Raw genomic sequence first — 19351 nt, forward strand, 5'->3', positions numbered from 1 at the left:
TTCCCTGTGTTGCACTTCCATTTTTGAAGTGCAACAGTTATTATTTTGATGTCTGCAGCAATAATTGTGATACATGTGCAGAGTAATTCAGAAATGTTGTACATGTAATTCTCTGTATGTGTTATCTTACAACTTTTACCACCAAATATGAAATTGTGTAAAAAAAAAAAAAAAATAAAAGAATAAACAACAATTAATTAATTTCCAGTGTTTATTCATCTGTGTACACTGCAACACAAATTCTTTACATATTTCACAAAAGGAAAAACGCATCCTTCAAAAACCTTTCTGAACATTTTTCTGGTAAATAATAATTTGGACAGGAAGTGTAAACTTGCTTCAGAGTAATTCTTAAACGAAGCACCAACACCCAAGGATAATGAAAATAAAGCCACAGGTTGGAAAGACAAGACCCAAGAACATCCAAAAAAAAAAAAAAAAAAAAGATTAAATTGAACTATTTATGAATGTCAAATGCCAAAATTTTTGCATTTTCACTTTGTGTCCAGTGTAGACATCCGTGTTAAAGATCAATACTATAGCAGCCTGCTAATGATCTGTATGTAAAAATAATCCCTAATTCCATGGCACCAGTATACTTGCTTCTTACTTAAAAAATACCACTGTATCATTAATATGAGAAAATAAATTTAGGAACACTTTGTGGTCCTTGTTCAGCCCTTTCAGCGTGTAATTGCACACGCACACCAACTGAATTGACAAGCCAAAAAATTTCAAAACCCAGTCGCACTCATTTCAAGGAATGCTCTATTATAATGCGCTAATCTAAACCAATGTTTCTTTTCTTGAATCACTATTTCATGCTGATTATTTTTATAACCCCCATTGTATCAATAAGACCCTGTGATAACTATGTGTGAGTTGTTGACATAGTTATCACAGGGTAACTATGTCAACAACTCACTCAAATTTTGAGCCAACAAAACTGATGTTTTATTGCTTAGAATCAAAGTTACAATAAACAAGAGTAAAGACTAGCACAGTCCTGCCAGCCCCGCGAACGTGATGTTCTTTCTGAACAATAGCGCACTGAAATTAACTACAAATACTCACAAAAGTGCTTTTTTTTTCTTTTTTTTTTTTTCTTTTAAAGTAAGCTATAGTTGGCCATTTATTCTACCCTCACTGATGTAGGAAACATTTGCATCTCTAAAGTGTGGGAAACATGTAGGAAAGCAGCTTACTGGTGCAAAAACAATTAAAAGGGAACGCTACTGTAGTTTCTTATCAGTTAAATGATTGTGTTAGTCCCACTATAGTCACAAGGTAACTCCAACTGACACAGGCGGCCAATGCAAACCAATAAATCCATCACTATACGTACGGAAAGTCAGGGATGTAAAATTATTCCCTCTTTTTTGTTCTTGCAAGACACATCTGTGGTTAAGGACAGGTTCGGTTTTTTTCAAATTCTATCTTAAAAGAATACCGAAATGCCTGTATGTACATTGAAAGGGTTATTGGTCGCTGTAATCATTCCTTCTGCTCATACCAACTGCAAGGAGAACCCTTCCTAAAGCAGTTTTACTGTGAAATATCCAGTCTTCTTTCTATGTAAAATACAAAAACAAAAACAAAAAATGTTCAAGTTCAGCTGACACTAACGTAGAGGTTCAGCAGTATAAGTTAGGCAAATCAAGTGCGTATTTTCAAAATTTGCAGTCCTTTTAGCACAAAACTTCCCTTTAGTGGTCTGTCCCCCTGTCGTGTCTCAGCAAGACTTAGAAACACAAAGCGGGATTTTATTACCAATATTGCTCTAACTTTAGAAAATACCCTCCTTGGTTTGTTGAACTCAGAATGCTAAAGTCTCCTAATAGCTTTGGTTGATCTTTGGGATGCACTTTTTACACAGAGGGATGACTGTGGACTTTGTCAATCATCACTTACAATGCTTTACAAAGGGATCTCTTCACAGCCGGTATGGACAGGAGGAATGATGTGAGAATCGTTTTAAGACAAACTTGGAAAAGAAAAAAAAAAAGTGAACCTATCCTTTAAGATGGTTACTTTTCTTTGATGCTCGTATAATTTTCATTGGAAGGAGGGCACAAGTGCAAATTCTGTAGCAGGATGATGAGAAAAATAATCAAGGCAGCTTTGGACAGAAAAAAAAACTGGTCACACTCTTAGACGTTACCAGCAACACTACTACGGCCAGAAAAAGGCCGCGACCCGGAGCTTCAGCCATCAACCATACTATCAAAACCATTTCAAATAAGAAACATGAGTCACCGGTCTGTCACGTCTCAGAAATGTTCTACCGTCAGTCACTCCGACACAAACGAGAGTCAAGAAGCAAACTAAACTTCATACAGGAGCAGAAAGTTAAGACCTAAAAGACAATAGTTAATTAAATGCCCTTAATTAAAAGAGCCTTCCCTGCTTTGCTTTATCATCTAATTTTTCATATGTGGGATTTGATTTGAATGTGTCCAGATGTATCTTAGTCTCAATAATCGATACATTATTCATCCTACATCCAATATGTATTTTGTCTCATTAACAGTATGGCACATTTCTGTTTATCCTTATTAATGCACGAGAAATGTGTTTCAACCTGACAACACTAATTTGAAAACCTGAAAGCATAGATGCCATCAAGGAATAAGCTCATGGGTTATCCTGTTGTGGGAGAAAGAAATGGTGGCTTTTAAAAAAATATGTAGAATCCATCCAAAATATAGAATTCATAAAATGTGTCACTTAGTGATAGAAACCAATCTTTCAGACTGAAACAGGGAAACTTAAATCTCTTTTTATAAGAGAAATGAAATAAAATTTGTTACCAAAGTTGTGACGTCATTATTCTATTTATGATATTATGATACTTCTGAACAATGATTTAAGTGCCTTTAGTTTTTCAGGTCATTTCATACAGGTCCTGTGATAACTGCCCAATCAGAAGTCAAATGTATGTTAATCAAGGTGTGATAATAAGAATAATAAATAAGTGATCTGTGTCATTGCTTGCACCCCCCACCACCACCAAATGGCACTTTTGGTTATATTTGATGTACTTCCATCCAAATTTAGTTAAGGTCACTCTTGAATAAAGCCCTGATTTGCAAATAATTCCATGACATCAGCTGATACAGGAACAAGGAGGCACCTTAAATCTTCGAAGACATGAAACGTGTAAATTACAGCAGATGAAGCCCATGTTTTTTTTTTGTTAGAGTGCCAGAGAGAGAGAGAAAAGTGAACACGAGAGAAAAGAATAAATAACAAGTGCAGTGATTAGTGTGGTATCCTTTCTGGGAAATTCCAAATCTAGCCTTAAAAACAAACATGAGATGACATCCGTGTCTGACTTTTTGAAGAGATGTCCATGTTACATAAAGAAGAAAAAAGAAAAAAAAACAAGCCTGAGGGGCAGTTCAGGTCGGTATCACGGTTAAACACGCTGAAGTGAAGTAAAGTTTGGAGAAGCAGCACAAAGGGGTTGCGGCTATCCAGCAGTGACAGCAGGTTGTCGGTCACTTTACCTTTTGGCTGTCCAGCCTCAGCCAGTAGACACCCTGTCTTGTATAATGGACCATAGAGCTCATAGTTGAAGTTAGGCTCAATGGGCCCAAAACTGTGTCCAGCTCTGTCAGCATACCTAAAACACACATTAAAAACGTTAGTTAACTGGAAAAATGTAACTCTTGTTTGTACTGTTCTTCATTGATATTCAATTAGAAGAAGAACTTCAATACAGTCAATTATTACCACTAGATCCATCTAGACAAACAATTTTTGACATTGCTGAGTTCATTTAGATTTCTGGTTTTAATTTAAATACACCTTAGTAATTTGGAGGGTCACAGAGCATTTATTTTGTGGATCACTTTAAAAAAAATCCTAATTTACTCCATTTTAAATTAAGGCCATGTCACTGCAAATATCAAGAGGTTTTTGAGATTCATGTAGGTCTCATCTTAAAATTCTGACAAAAACATTTAAATTTAGTTTACAAGTTTGGTCAGCACTCAATACTGTACATGTCTACACATACAAACCGATGTATCCGCACCACAGACATGTAACACTGTCTCTTTTCCATCCATTCTTACCGCTGCCTTTGTGTGCCAGCTCCTCCGCCTGCTCCCAGATGTCGTGAGCGCTCAAGAATAACGTAGTGATGTTGAGATAGGTGAATGCCACTTGTTCGATGTCCTGGGGAACTGCCACAGTCTTGCCGACAGGGCCCCCAATCAACCCGCCACCACTGTGGTTGGAGCCGGGACCTGAGCTGGTGGAGGTGTTGGCTGGAGATGGCATGTCGGGCATGGGGGACGGGGTGTCTGCGACTCTAAAAAGGCGAGGGAGGTAAGGAGGGAGACAGATACAGTAAAGAGGGGTGTATTAATCAGATGTGGACTTTGACACACTATATCTATGATATCTTTGTGCAGTATGCCAACGGTGAATGTAACATAGAAACTACATGACTTACTTTGATGTGCAGAAAGAAGGATCATGTGTTGCCTGAACAGAGTTCTGAAAAGGAAATTTCATTGGCAAAACAAAATATTGACTGTAACTTGTGTATCGATACTATACATAGGCGCTACTTTTCCACCAGAGTACAACTGCTTAATTAACATTTTTGTTTATTAAAAATTCAACATTTACACTGGCATTTAGTAATGTTGGTAATATCCTAATACTTACAGTGAAGTGATCAGTGAGTGTCTTTGAATACTTGAGTGCAGTTTTGTGTTTGTGGCGAAACATGGCCATCTGCAGGAGAGACTGGCACTTCAAACTGCAAGACACAATTAAATTTTATTAAACAATTCATGATTCACATGATTCATTAAAGAGAACAAAGAACAGACTAGTGAACACTGTCTTTCTATTAGCTGTATGTGCACCTCATTAAGTCATTCTCAAATTTTGTTTTTAAAGCTATCCCTAACCCCAAACCATGTTTATTAATATTACATTCATTTTCAATATCTACACTACATAGTCACATTTACTCTTTGAGTTTGTGTTCATGTGCAGCATGAGCAATGCTAAGAAAGAAAACATATTCAACTGTGTGGGAAAAAATATTCTCCAACTGGACAAAAAATTAATGCCAGTACAAGTGCAAACAAAAAAATTAAAAAACAACTTTATGTTTCAAATCCAGTTTGACAAACTCATCATGACTCAATGAGTAATGGACATTAAAATTAGTTCTTTAAAATGGCCCATCTAAATACTGTAAGTGCTACACAGACAGTGTCACCTACTAACTAGCAGATTTAACTGGCACATACGATTTGCTGTTATTCCTACTGTTTTAGCAACTTTTCAATAGATTGCAATATAACTAAAATGCACCACATACTACAGCCTCCACAAAGACCTCTTGAGTTAAATCAATCTCCAGTAATATAACCAGTAATGTTAGGGGCACCTCATTAGACATTCTGATGTGTGGAGAAACAGCACATAAAGCATCATCTACACCTTACCATAAAGCTAAAAAGTCCTTTTCTGAGGGTGGAGCAGAGGGGTCCACTGAGTTTTTAAGTTTCAGCACAAACCTGTGTGAGCGGAAAATGTGGCAGTAAAACTAATGCACGAATCAAAATCAGTTATGGAGCCAAAACCTTCATGTTATGGCCTGAAATTTAACTTGGATATAGAAAAACATTTCAATATAAGTGACCACAAGAAGGTGGAAATGCCTAACCTACACTCTATGGGTTTGCAAACATGCAAACTAATAATTACTAAACTACTTAAAATAGAGATAATGTATGATGAAAGTGGGTTCTCACTTGAGGAGTTCCACTGTCTCTGCAAACATCGTGTAGGAAGACATTGAAATCTGTGGATCTTTCTCCATGGCAATGCCACTCTCAACAAAGTACATGGCCGCATCCAGGTAGTTGAATGCTTTACTGAGCTTATCTGACTACAGAGAGAGCCCAACAGACAAATACAGTTTGGTTATTATTCACTTAAAAGTACTGTTTAGACTGCAGTACATTTCAGAAAATGAATTCAAAATGAACAAACAAAAAGAGAAACCTACCTCTGCATCTGCTTTGTGCTTCAGTCTTTTGGCCTCCTTTATGTAATGCTTCACTGGATACTGCCTGCAGGTGAAAGAAACAGTGTTAGATGAGTAACAATAATATACAACTAACAATTCATAACACAATTTAAGTTGTTGTAAGTAAGCACTCCATTCTACATTAAAACTGTAGCAAAAAATTGATTAAAAAAAAAATCACAGGAAATACTTTGAATTGCACTTACTGAGTCATCTTAGCAGTAACTTCCTGATTAATATGTCACTTACCAACTCCTGAGCAGCATCTGATTTTTTTTGGGACCTAATTTACTAAAGTCTTAGCTGAAAAATAAACTTAACAAACAATGAAGGAAATTTACTTTAAAAAAGGCAAAAAGAATTTCTCCTGCAAACATAGTTGACTACTACAATACAATTTTTTAAATGTGACCATGCCATGGCAATGCTCTTTTCATTTCCTCCCCACTCCCTACAGAAGAGTTCAGGGCTTTCCCACCGAAAAAAAAAAAAAAGGGAGACCTGTGCCCACGTCTATTGGGCATTTCATTGTGAAAACATGGTTTAAAATGATTAGTGTGATGCACGCACACTCGTACTTTGACAGGCATTCCACTTCGTGCCATAGTTTTTAGGGCAACAGGAGGGCTGTCCTAGCATGCTCGGAGTTTCCATTAAGTAGGTGGCACCAACTATCATCAACTATTCATTGTCAAAGGTTTTGGTACACGGATGAAAAAAACAACTCCGTCTTTTACAAATCTGGGGTTATGATCTCAGAACTGTCTCTGTTCTGGGGATTTTCTTTCCTCATAAGAAAACAGACACACCCAGAAGAAGTCTGGAAATAGAGGAAGAATAGGAGTTTTGTGGAGAAAACCCAGCTAGTTCCCTGGACCAGCAGGTTTCAGGAGACATGGATACAAATTAAAAAATGCAATTTAGCACAGCAGCTCCACAGAAAGGACTCTTACCTGTCTTCAAACCTGAGCAAGGGCCTGTTGATCAAAACTTCCTTGTTGGACTGTGAAGATGATGGGACTGCGAGGCTGCTCTTTGGAGGCTTCTGCTAGGATTGGAGGGGCAGACGTTTGGTTAAAATTTGAATGGTTTCTCTTTTCATGTAATAATTGTCCTGAAAAAGTTATTTAATATGCCTCTTAACTAGTAACATTCACTAAAACTATTACAACCTGCAGAACTTGTCTAGGGAAATGATGCAATGCACTAACCTAATATTCATAATCGAGGTGCTTATGTCTGGACAGTTACCTTTCCAGAGTCTGGGTGCTCTGTGTGTTTTACATTCTTCTTCTTGTGCTTGCAGGAGTCCTTGCTCTTTACAGCCTCCTTACTGGACTCTTTGGTCTCTCCAGAACAGCGTTTGCGTAACTTTGAGTCTATAGCAGTGTCTTTGGGTGTTGCAGGGTGCTGCAGAGATATTGGCTTTTTCTTGGCCTTCTTTCTCTCCCGGTCCTCTGCTGGATTACTGGAACTTCTGTAGACAAGATCAGAGAGCTTGTGTGATCTGACTGAACTGACTCACACATAGCCACAATAAAATGACATTTAATTCAAAAGAAGGTAATGTTGTCCCTGGTCAGAACAAGTAAGGGGTGCCTCTGATTTTGGGGACCTACTCAAGTTTGATAGAAACATGAACTGATGAGGTATTCTCGCTTTCCAGCCTCTGTTTCTTCCTCGGGAGAGTTTTATTGTCTACCTCAACCTAGAAGAAAACAAATCACACATTGAAAAAAAAAAAAAAAAAAAAATAGGACTTTGATTATGTAAATGTATGCTGAGTAGAACAGCCCTTGACACTCAGATTTCTCACATTTGGAGGTATGCTCTTTTTGCTGGTTTTGCTGCGTTTGTGTATTGTAGAAGCATCAGTGGTCTCTCCATCTTGCTCTATAAACAGTGCTGATCTCTTTGCATTGCTGGGTATCTCCTGGTGGTTGCCGGACTTCTGGGGAACTCTTGAGAGCAAACTTAGATTGATCTTCACCAGCAGGGATCTAGGAGGCCTGTGGTGGTCCCGAGAACCCTTGGCTGTAGGCCCAGTCTTCTCCAAGGGCTTGTGGGTTGTTTTGTGAGGCTTCTTGGTGCCCTTCTGGCAGGTTTTCCCTGCCTTGGGTTTGCTACAACTGATTCTTACCGGTGGGGCAGGAGACAACTGGTCAGGCTGAGCAGGACTCTGGGTGGGGCAGGAGCAGGGGTTTGGATATCTCACACCGCAAGATGGACAATGACCATACAGGACCAGTGTAACTCCAGGTTCTGATCCGGTCTTCCGCTTGTCAAGAGACGTGTGTTTAGAAGTCCTTTTACTATCTTGCTTAGAGTCACTGCTGTCCTTGCTTTTCTTGCAATATCTTGTTTTCGTCTTTACCTTGGGCCTATCTGTGAAACATGGGTCTTTGTCTCTTGTGGCTACAACTTCCTCACACTTAGTGACAGCTGCTTCTCTGTGATCTGGGCAGCTTTCCTTTGCTGGTTTTGAGGAGTGCGTGTTGCATGACAGCTTCCTGAAATCAACGGTGGAAATTTGGCTCCTCTGCTGGTAACCGTTGTCCTGATGGCTTTCTCTGAACTGCTGGGGTTTGGCAAAGTTGTCACTGAGCTCTTTTTGGTGAGAAGGGGGCTGAGGCTTGGACTCCCTGCTGGGGTCGGCCACCTCTACACTGGAGTGCCTGGAGCTTTGAATGGGCAGTAGCTGTTTGTGAGTGGTGCTCCCGGAGACATGAATACCGCCTTGACTTTCAGTGCTCGAGTTCTGTTGGTTGGACCTGATCCAGTTCCCCAACTGCCAATCACCATGGCTCACTGCTGGAGCATCAGGCTACGAAAAGACACAAACATTGTGATTCAAAGAAATGAGGAAGAGCAAAAGGAAACAGTTCAGAAAATGCATGTTCATGAGTCCTTTTATCAATAAGTATAGATATACAAAGGGGACAAGCAGCAAATTACCTCCGTTTTAATTGAGCTGCTCACTGGGGGTTCAGGTGGCTCCTCTGTGGTGCTTTCACTGTCTGACTCTGACCTTGAGCTACTCTCTGAGTCGCTGGAGCTGGCAGACTCTACCCCACTGGAATGTGCTACTTCAAATGAACTGCAGCACACACCACCCAAAACACCCCCCCCCAATGCGTGCACGCACACAGGCACGCATAAGCACACGCACACGCACACGCGCACACGCACACACACACACCACAATAATTGTCATTGTAATAAAATAACATATAACACTGTTGCCTACATGCCCACACTTTGCTGGAAAAAAGTGCATTTGGCAAACATTACCTGCAAAGAAGAAGCCAATGGGGAAAATGTTGGTTATCGGGTTTTTCATTTTGATAATTCTAGATCAGTTTTTATAAAAATATTTGTAATGCTTTTCCTTCTGTGTAACATTTTCTGATTGTGTGATGTGTAAAATGTTCCTTTGATATGCGAACTAGTTTAATTCACAGCAGACTGCATGATCAGGTGATTATGAATGGCTGGTTGTAAACAGCCTGCATAAACTATGTCAGCGCCATCATGTCAGAAGCCTTGATAAAGCCCTAACGAAGTCATGCCACCTGCATGGAAGCTACAAGTATGCAGCAGTCTCTCTCAATTTCAGTGGTCCTTGTGGTTGCAACTGACACTTCAGTTGCACATCTTCTGTTATGTTTTAAAATGACAGCAAAAAAAATGTTCTTTAGAGGAGCCAAGTCACTTACGATGAGGAGCTCTGCTGGTTGAGCTGGGGTGGATCTGTAGGAGGAGGAGAGGATTCACAGCTTTCTGGAAAGAAACAAACAAAACAAAAAAAATAAGTGCATGTCACTCAAAAGGAATGTGGATCTGGCACCTTTACACTATAGCTGAGCTTTTTTTTTTAAACAAAAACCTGACTGCTTAACCAGGGGCTAACTAATCTGCTGTCAACAGTGATGCTTTCTAATTGATTTAAAATTACAGAATTGCATGCTTTACATGAACTAGAAGTAAAACAACGCAATCTATTTCAACATAAAGTCTAATGTATCACTGTTGTAAAAAGGAAACCAATGGAAATGATGTACGACTACATCCCTAGGAGCAAATATTATAAAGCGGTTACTGCACCTTATTAAGTAAGTAAAATTTTGAATAAATCAGGTTATCCACATCATTCATGTCAAAGAGATCAGTTTGGTGATTCATTTCTACAGTTCAGTACATTTGCAGTCTTTGATCAGCTTACAATAACACAGTGACCTGTTCCTAAAATGTTCTGTTAGCATTTCCCAAACTCCAGACATTCCTAAATTCTGCACCTGTTGCACAAAAACTTTTCTTGCTCAATGTAATTTTAAATAGAGCACACAGCGTACACACTATTTTTGTCATGCATTAGATTAGCCATTGTAGCTACAAAACTTAATGTTTAAACCTTGGCTAAAATGTAATAACTGGTCAAGCAGACAGGATCACTTGATATGAATTTAATTTATTTTATGAAAGTGTAATATTGCACTGACTGAAACAACTGACTGACTTGAGTTTGGCTTTTAAAGCTCATGTCTTACACTGTGGAATTTACACTTATGGTGGCCAATGTATTAACAAAACATGAGCTTCTGTATTGCACTATACAATATGCACTACTGTTTGTTTATGTTGGTAAAACAGAGCACCCCCTTGTGAACTTATTTTCTAGCCGGTAGTCAAGCAGCTGGGGGACTAATAACAGAAGTTCTAACTCATTTTCTGATGCCAGAAGCACTCAAGGTCAATGGATAAATAAGATAACGTGAGAAAAATGAATGAACTGAAAAATAGGTACAGGGAGCGACTGAGGAAAATAAGGTATTGCTGAAACAAAAAAAACAAAAAAAACAGGAGTGGCTGAAAATGAAGGATAGTAAAATTCGTAACAATTATACATCAGTAAAGGGAAAAGAGCATAGTGAGAGTTCACTCTTCCTCTCTGCTTCATGCTTGTCTCTTTCTCTTAGCTGAGATTAATTTGAGATAAAATTGTGGGGTTGTTTCTCTCCTCTGGCATTTTGTGGTCAGTTCACAGAATAGGGCACACTGGATGTTCAAGTTTCCATAGAAGCATTGCTTTGTAGGAAGAAAAAAAAAAAAAAAAGGACAGATGCTACCAGAGAGATGCTGCTTTAATTCCATGAGCATTAAAAGTTGAAGACAAGATAGAAAAGAGAAAAGAAGGGATGGTGATCTTTAGGTCACACCAACTTTCACCAATGATGATTAAAGCTACAAGTATATCTACAGGCTGTGGAGCACACGTTTCATGATGACAGATCAGTCTGCCTGCTACCAACATCTACAGACATAACAATGTCAATGTTGATTTTCTGTGATTGAATACCAGTCATCTATCATTTCTACCTAACTATTCTTTTTTTTCCTATGACGTTCATCCTTGTTCTCTGTCTGAGCTGTACTTCCTTCCCTGATTACTCACTTTGTTCCGGACATGAAGAGACATGTGCTGCCTCCTGTGAAGACAGAAAAAACAAAACAAAAACAAACAAAAAAAAACCAAAAAAAAAAAAACAGGCTTTAATCTGAGTCATACATTTGCATGATTTAGGTTTGTACATTTGCAGCTACATTCACACTAAACTGATAACCTGTATAATAACTGGTACTGTATATGCGCATCAATCTTTAATAAACGACACTGAAGATGTTTTTAGTTACAGCCTTATATCCTGCTTTATCAGTCGTGAGGTGATGAAAAATTTGAACTGAGGGTGGTGAAAAATAAAGATATTAGGTCATTCAAATCAAAAGGGTTTATCACTTGTGAACATTAAGGTCCCCACTAAAATGACATCTCGTTATCTAACGCAGATTACCATATCTTTTCAAGTTCAGTGACTAATTCTAACTTATTTTAACTGATACTTCTCCTCCCTGAAGTGAACATTTCAAATTTTGACTTCAGGGTGGAGTATGTTCAAAATTCAAATTGTAAATTTTTAAAATTAGGGTCAGGGGGTCAGCAAAAACACTATCTGTGTACTATGAGTATCCACAGCAAATGTAATCAAAATTCAGCAATGCAGTACATGTGTCCATTTGTTGTGCAGCTGACAAGTGTCCCCTGAGGTTGACAGAAGTGGAAGGCTCACTGAGGGACCAAAATGGAAAGGGTTCATCCTTGGGAAGCATGAAGGTGCTTAGTATATTATCTGATAATGGGGAAGGCAACTGCACAGCTGCAGTGTTCCTAGCACACTGGTTCTGGCACCAAATCCTACAGACAACTATCAGTAAGTATTCCTCCACAACACCACAAAAATTGACATTGTTTGGAAGAATCTGGAAATTTTGTGCTAAAGAGGCCATAATTACACCCACTGGATTCGGTTAGCTTGGACCTAATTGAAGCATGGCATTACCTACGTCTGAAATAATGAAACTATGTTTTAGTGTTTCACAATAATTGGGATATAGTTCTCCGTTCTCTCTTACAGTGACCTTCAACTGGCAAGCTAATGATGCAGGGCAAGTTTGGCAAGGAGGACTAGTGCAACTAAGAACGGTCCTTTTTTGTACACGTGGGTAGTGAGCATAAAATCAAGACAGATTGTGATAATTCTCAACCTTTAAACTCTTACCTTGGCTGCGAACGGGGACTTGGAGGGTTCATCTGTGGTAGGTGTGTGTATAGCTGTCAGTAGAGGGGGCCACGAGTGGGTCATCTCCTGTGGAGGGGAATAAAGAGTGTGATATGTAGTAGGACCCTACCAGCACAGCCCAACTACAAAAAAGGTGCCACTCTATATGAAACAAACATTATTGCTTGCAGGTGCACTCGGGTTGGAGTCTTTCCTCTCCAGTTGAAAAAAATAAAAAATAAAAAATAAAATTCCGGTTATACTGTCCCCATACGCATTACTGATATAGTGTGGATATAACAGATCCTTTTCTATGCAACTTAAACCAAATGAGAACCTAAAATTTAACATTTAAAGTAACACTTATCATTTTTGTTTCTATAAGAGAAAAAAAAAAAAAAAAAAAAAAAAATCAAATCACTTTTTTCTTGTTACTTTATCTGAATAAATAAACTTTTCTTTTAAGATAATTTCATAGCTCAACATAAATCAGCAAAAACTCAAGTAAAGCACAAACATTTATGTAACTTTCATGTAAACCGAGCAAAGACCTGAATAAATGCAAAATGGCATATCATCTCACTGTGCAAATGTGATGCATTTAATATGCATTATAATTTGTATACTATGCAATATACATACACATTACATTTCTATGGCCACTTTGTCAGATACATATTACACACACACAAGACTAGCTTCTCTAAACATCAAGTCATGTGTCCGCAACTAAATACAGGCATGTAAACAGCACCAGAAGTTCAGATACTGTTTAACTACACAACTGAATCAGCAAGATGCACAATCGAAGCAATTTTTACCTCCTGGGATTTTCATTCAGTATCTTGACTTTACAAGGAATACTGTAAACAAGATGCAGTCATTGGAATTTCTATTGGTGAAAGCAGCTAATTAATGAGAATGCCCAGACTTCTTCATACTAATGAGAAGAGGAAAAAGTACAGAGGTGATGAGTTATCTGAATGCACCTAACATCAAACCTTAATGTGAAAGGGCTACAGCAGCAGGAGATCATGCTGTGTTCTACTATTGTCAGCTACAAACAAGATACAGAGGGGGAAGGATCACTAAAACCTTTGATTGATGTGTGGGAAAACCTGGTCTTGGGAACCTTGACTTCTGCTGCATAGTCCTAGACGTTATGGCGGAAGACTTTTACCATAATAAAGTTTCTCTACGATGTGATATAATGTTTACCTCTTACAAAAAACTTCATATTGATAGAACAAAACAGTTTAAACAAAAAGCAAAATCGCCAAAACAAGGGACATTAGTAACTGAGAACCTGGCATGGCACTTGGTACTAGCCAAACTGGTTCTAGCATGTCCAAACAAATGTCACTTTTCATAAGCAAATATTTCAGGGGTTTGCTGAGAATTGTGAAAAAAAGCAAGCAGTACCTGTGTTGTTAATCCTATGGATGGAAACAACTTGTGGATAAAAGGGCTCACAGGAAAATAGCAAAAATCCTTCAACGAAAAATAAACACCAAAACCAGACATCCAACTTCAGCGCTGGTGGGCAGAATATTATCAGAATGCAGCACTAATCACACTAAATGTTCTGAATGAGCTGCAATAAACAGAGCCAATGTGGGGTGCTGATGTTGTTTTAAAACAAGAGTGATAAAGGGCAAAGCAGCATCAAATAAAAGGACCAAAGGTGGCACTGTCAGGGGAATCCAGGTTCAGCATTAAGCATCTTGTTGAGTCCATGGTAAACACCTAATAAAAGTAAACTTTGTGTAAATGAAATACATATGTTACGGCTATGCCACCACATAGTTAAAAGGTTTATGTAGCAAAATTATAAAAATGTTACACAGGACTTGGAATGATTGAGGAAATAACTAAGGAATAAAAATGTCATTTTGAAATGTCACAATACTGAACATTCTTAAAGTTAGTAACTTTTCACTCTTTCCCCGAAACAGATCAGTGGCTCACATGCTGATCTTTGGAAACTTAGTGGAGTCGTGTAAGGTAAGGTGACCGAAAACACACAGAAAAGAACTGATTAAAAAAAAAAAAAAAACTGTAGAAAGAGAGCAGAAGAAGAAAGCTGAAAAAAAGTTACTCAAGAACATAGGGTTGTTGAGCAACAGGAAACATGTTACTCAACAACGCGGGGGAGCATGTTATGAAAATTTATTTAAAACTATTTCATTCCAAAGAGCATTCATTCAGAACCCACCTTATTTCAATAATTTGAATTTTAACGCAAAGCAAACTGCGGTAGTCCAAACATCTACTTACTGTAACAAAGCACTTGTGCAATACAAAATTGTTTTAGATGTTTATTAAATTCTTTTGTCTGTGAGCAAACGAAAAATGCTCAGTTTGTAATTGATGTAAATTTAACAGATATCTGCATTTGAAACGTCACTTAACCTACCTTCTTCCTTTTTTATTTATATCCGTGGGTCCTTATATATACTTATTTTTATAAAAACTAGGAAATAAATGCCTTTATTTGTGTGCACATGTATATGTGAATGCTACTTGGCTGGGCTACATATATGTGAGTCAGTAGTCATGTGTATTTGTGTAAACAACAAGCAGTTTTGAACTGAAATGTAACATGTAAATAAGCCCTTGCCATAATTACATTAAGGAAAGTGACAGTCAACCGTAAATGAAAATTTAAAACAGCTGGTCTTACCCTCAGGATGTCCTCGACACACTGAGCTTCATTTGTCCTTGTCTGTAGAAAGGAAAAGAATAAATATAAGTTTCTCGAATCCCACTGAAAAACCTGAATGCAATTATAAAATGAAGACCAAACAGGAGGAAAACTTTAAAACAAACAGTAGATTTGTCTACGACAGTCTCGGATTTCTCACTTCTTGTTGTGCAATGCAACCATAGCTCACCCACATACCGCCTAATCTATCCATGGTTAATGTCATTACCAGTTGTATTACAAGAGCTGTCATTGATTTTAAAACCTGATATACAGCTTATCATGCACATATAATTTGTAGGGAACTGAAAATATATATAGCATAGAAAAACCCAAGATTAGCATAAGATGTTGAGACAACTTGTTTTTCCCGGCAAATATCAAAAATGCCCAATTTCATTTTTGTGTTACACGCCTAAAAGCACTGACACAGTATCTGTCCAGAGAAGACAAGAAGAATAGACAGACCTGAATAAAATGGAGTAGAAAAAACATTAGAAACATCTGTCATTATAATGCGACCTACACTACATATCTAATGACTACAGCCTCAAACAGTAGATGAGTGACGCAATACCTCGATTCAGGCAGCAGCATAGGCCAACCCCAACATCAGATAAATATTGTGCGTGAATGATTCAACAGCTTGCATATATCAGTTCGTTTTCAGACCTCTCTTTCAGTTTCTCCCTCTGTATGGACAATGTTTGAGATAAGGTCAGATTGAATGAGCCCCCAGAGCAGTTATGTAAGTCAGTGACAAAACTCATTTATTGTCCTGCTGAGCCCAGGGTTGAAGGTATCAGTGGCAGCTGAAGTCAAATATACACACACAAAAACATAAAGGACAGGCTGCTTGCCACATGCACCATGCTATGCACCTGAGTAAGACATGAGACTATGTGCTCAAAAATGCATGGAGGATTGTAATATATTTGCAGCAAACATCAATGTTTTGATATTAACAGTGCAGCAAAGTGGCCCTAAAGTGCTTGTTTTCTGTTTTGTTGATTTGTTTCATGAAATGCATTGTGCACTCCCGGGCATCCACAGTGCAGGACTCTGGAGTTTGACTATTTTACTTGCTTATACAAACAAAATCTGCTAAGCTTCACTTAACACTTTCACTGGTCACACCAGTCCAACTGTAACCTAGATGCCTTATTAATATTTTTTTGCACGAGGAAGTCTGCTCTCTGACCCATGACAGCTTTATATTGACCAGTGTTTGGAGTAACAAGTTACTGTAAACACATTACGTCTCCCTGTTATGCAGTGTTCCCCAAAATAATGGTTAAAATAATGTCCCTTAAACCTCCAAACCAATGGTCTCAATGGTTTGGAAGTTGAGGGGACATTTTTGAAAGTACTATATACAGTTAGGTCCATAAGTATTTGGACAGTTGCACAATTTTCATAATTGTGTCTCTTTAAACCACCTCAGTGGATTTGTAACAAAGACATCAAGATGTGATTAAAGTGTAGACTTTCAGCTTTAATTCAAGGGGTTTAACAAAAATATTGCGCTAACGGTTTAGAAATTAAAGCCATTTTAAATATAGTCTCATTTTCAGACGCTCAAAAGTAACTGGACAAACCAACATAATTATAAGGATTATTTTTAATACTTGGCTGAAAATCCTTTGCAGTCGTTGACTGCCTGAAGTCTGAAACCCATTGACATCACCAAATGCTGAGTTTCCTCCCTTGAGATGCATTGCCAGACATTTATTGCAGCCGCCTTCAGTTGCTCTTGGGTTGCTTTTGCAGTATGTTTTGGCTCATTATTCATCTGTAATGTGAAGCACCGTCCTATCAGTTTTGCAGCATTTGGTTGATGATAATCTGTCAAACCTTAATCTGTTAATCTTGGTATTATCTGTCCAAAAAATCTTGTCCCAGAACTCGGCAGGCTTTTTTAGATGTTTTTTGGCAAAGTCTAATCTGGCCTCTCTGTTCTTAGGTGTTATCAGTGGTTTGAACCTTGTGGTAAACCCTCGGTATTAGGTGTCTTGATTGTAGACTGACAATCATAGGCCTACCTCCTCAAGAGTGTTCTTGACCTGGCTAGATGTTGTGAAGGGTTTTTCTTCATCAAGGAAAGAATTGTGCGACCATCCACTTTAGTTGTCTTCCGTGATCTTCCAGGCCTTTTTGTGTTGCTGAGCTTGCCAGGTCATTCCTTCTTTTAAAGAACGTAAATTGTTGATTTGGCCACTCCTAAAGTTTCTGCCATCTGTCTGATACGTGTGTTTTGGGTTTTTTTTCCAGCCTAACGATAGCCTCCTTCATTTGCATCCACACCTCTTTGGACTGCATATTGAGAGTTCCCATGAACAGCTACCAAATGCAAATTCAACATTTGGAATCAACTCAGGACCTTTTATCTGCTTAATTTGTCATGAAATAACAGGGGAACAAGCCACTGCTGGCAATCAGGTGTGGCTAATGTCAAATGTCAATTGTCTAACTACTTTTGAGCCCTTTGAAAATGAGGGACTATGTATAAAAATGTCTTTAATTCTTAAATGGTTAATGTGATATTTTTGTTAAACCCCTTCAATCACATGTTGATGGCTTTGTATCAGATCCACTGAGGTTGTGTACAGGAGGTACACAATAATTATGAACCTAACTGTAAACACACACACACACACACACACACACACACACACACACACACACACACACACACACACACACACACACACACACACACACACACACACACACACACACACACACACACAAATTGGCTTGTGTATGAGCTAGTGCAGATGTGGAACTTCACTAAGGAGTGGAGGGTTGGTGAGAAATAGGGGAATGAGTCACTGCCTAGCTATCCTGCACTGGATTACTCCCAGCAGTGAAAACAGCAGCACATTCAACACTGCTGTATGGCTGCAGGAGGGTAAGGGGGGTGTGGAGAGCTGCAGGTGCAAGGGTTCTGTGTGTGTTTATGTGTGCCAGAGTACAGATGAATAGAGTTGAACTGGAGTTCAGCCAAATTCTCAAAAACAAAGACAGTCCAAGGCCTTTTGAAACGCCTGAACAGTCCAGCAGAAACATCAAAACTATAAAGAGGGTTTCAGAGAACATCCTGAGATCTGCAGACACACAATCCTCTTAGCCCATATCATAGTATATTCAAAGCCCAGACAAGACTGCTGAGAAATAATCAGGAGGACTCCCCTTCTCCTATCATCTCCCCACAGTGCCTGGAAGCATCGCACAAGACTGTTAGTAGTACAAGATATATCACAATTATGTACGCCACATCACAATATCTATGTTCTTGAATAGGTACGTTCATTCCTTCAACAGCTAAATCATTTACTTTAAAAAAAAGCAGGAATCACTCATATACTATAAAGAACAGTAAATACTACATACTATACTTCAGGTCCTACCTTTATATTTCACATTGTAGTAGTGTTTAAATAATTGATTGTATATGAAGTCAGAGCCAAAGTAAACTATAACTTCCAAGTTCATAACTAAAATCAAGAAAATCTAATTCAAAATCATACTCACCTTGTTATAATGCAAATTCTTCAAAATCCAGCCCTGCAACATAACCTTTCTCACTACCAGGTCATTCTAGCATTTTTAATTGTTTTGGAAATATTGTTTTTAGCAGCCTTCAAGGAACACAATTTCCCACAAGCCCAAGACAGTTGTGGGTTTAATGTTCTCAGCCTGCCAGACACGGGCCCGTCGAATGGGCATGGCTAGCCCAGAGGTGGAATTAGACTCATGTTATAACCCTCTAGCTATTCTATTTTCATGACCTTCATGCTATGCTGCTTTTTTTAAAATTCACTTTCTTGCTCAGAGACCGATACCACTCTCATATCTTTATATTAAACATTAAGCTGTAGACAGCAGTTAGCCTAGCATAAAGACAGGAAACAGGTGAAAACAGCTAACCTGACTCTGTCCAAAGGTAACAAAATCCACCTACAAGCACCT

At 38.4% G+C, this 19351-nt stretch overlaps 1 protein-coding gene across 1 annotated transcript in view; it reads right to left on the reverse strand.

Annotated features, from left to right (window-relative positions):
• Positions 1-197: 197 nt before the first annotated feature.
• Positions 198-19351, reverse strand: part of aff1 (AF4/FMR2 family, member 1) — a 28137-nt gene continuing 8983 nt past the window's right edge. Inside the window, exons 4-19 of the mRNA XM_040156771.1 lie at positions 15359-15400; positions 12676-12762; positions 11514-11547; positions 9778-9841; positions 9017-9158; positions 7878-8885; positions 7681-7769; positions 7313-7538; positions 7015-7109; positions 6041-6104; positions 5784-5920; positions 5475-5546; positions 4681-4774; positions 4463-4506; positions 4080-4318; positions 198-3625 (exon numbers count right to left, since the gene is read on the reverse strand). Of these exons, the coding sequence (XP_040012705.1) occupies positions 3501-3625; positions 4080-4318; positions 4463-4506; positions 4681-4774; positions 5475-5546; positions 5784-5920; positions 6041-6104; positions 7015-7109; positions 7313-7538; positions 7681-7769; positions 7878-8885; positions 9017-9158; positions 9778-9841; positions 11514-11547; positions 12676-12762; positions 15359-15400 (2562 nt within the window). The 3' untranslated portion in view covers positions 198-3500. The remainder of the gene's footprint in view (positions 3626-4079; positions 4319-4462; positions 4507-4680; positions 4775-5474; positions 5547-5783; positions 5921-6040; positions 6105-7014; positions 7110-7312; positions 7539-7680; positions 7770-7877; positions 8886-9016; positions 9159-9777; positions 9842-11513; positions 11548-12675; positions 12763-15358; positions 15401-19351) is intronic.

This window comes from Xiphias gladius, chromosome 20 (genome assembly GCF_016859285.1).
Source record: "Xiphias gladius isolate SHS-SW01 ecotype Sanya breed wild chromosome 20, ASM1685928v1, whole genome shotgun sequence".
NCBI classification, from domain to species: Eukaryota; Metazoa; Chordata; class Actinopteri; order Istiophoriformes; family Xiphiidae; genus Xiphias; species Xiphias gladius.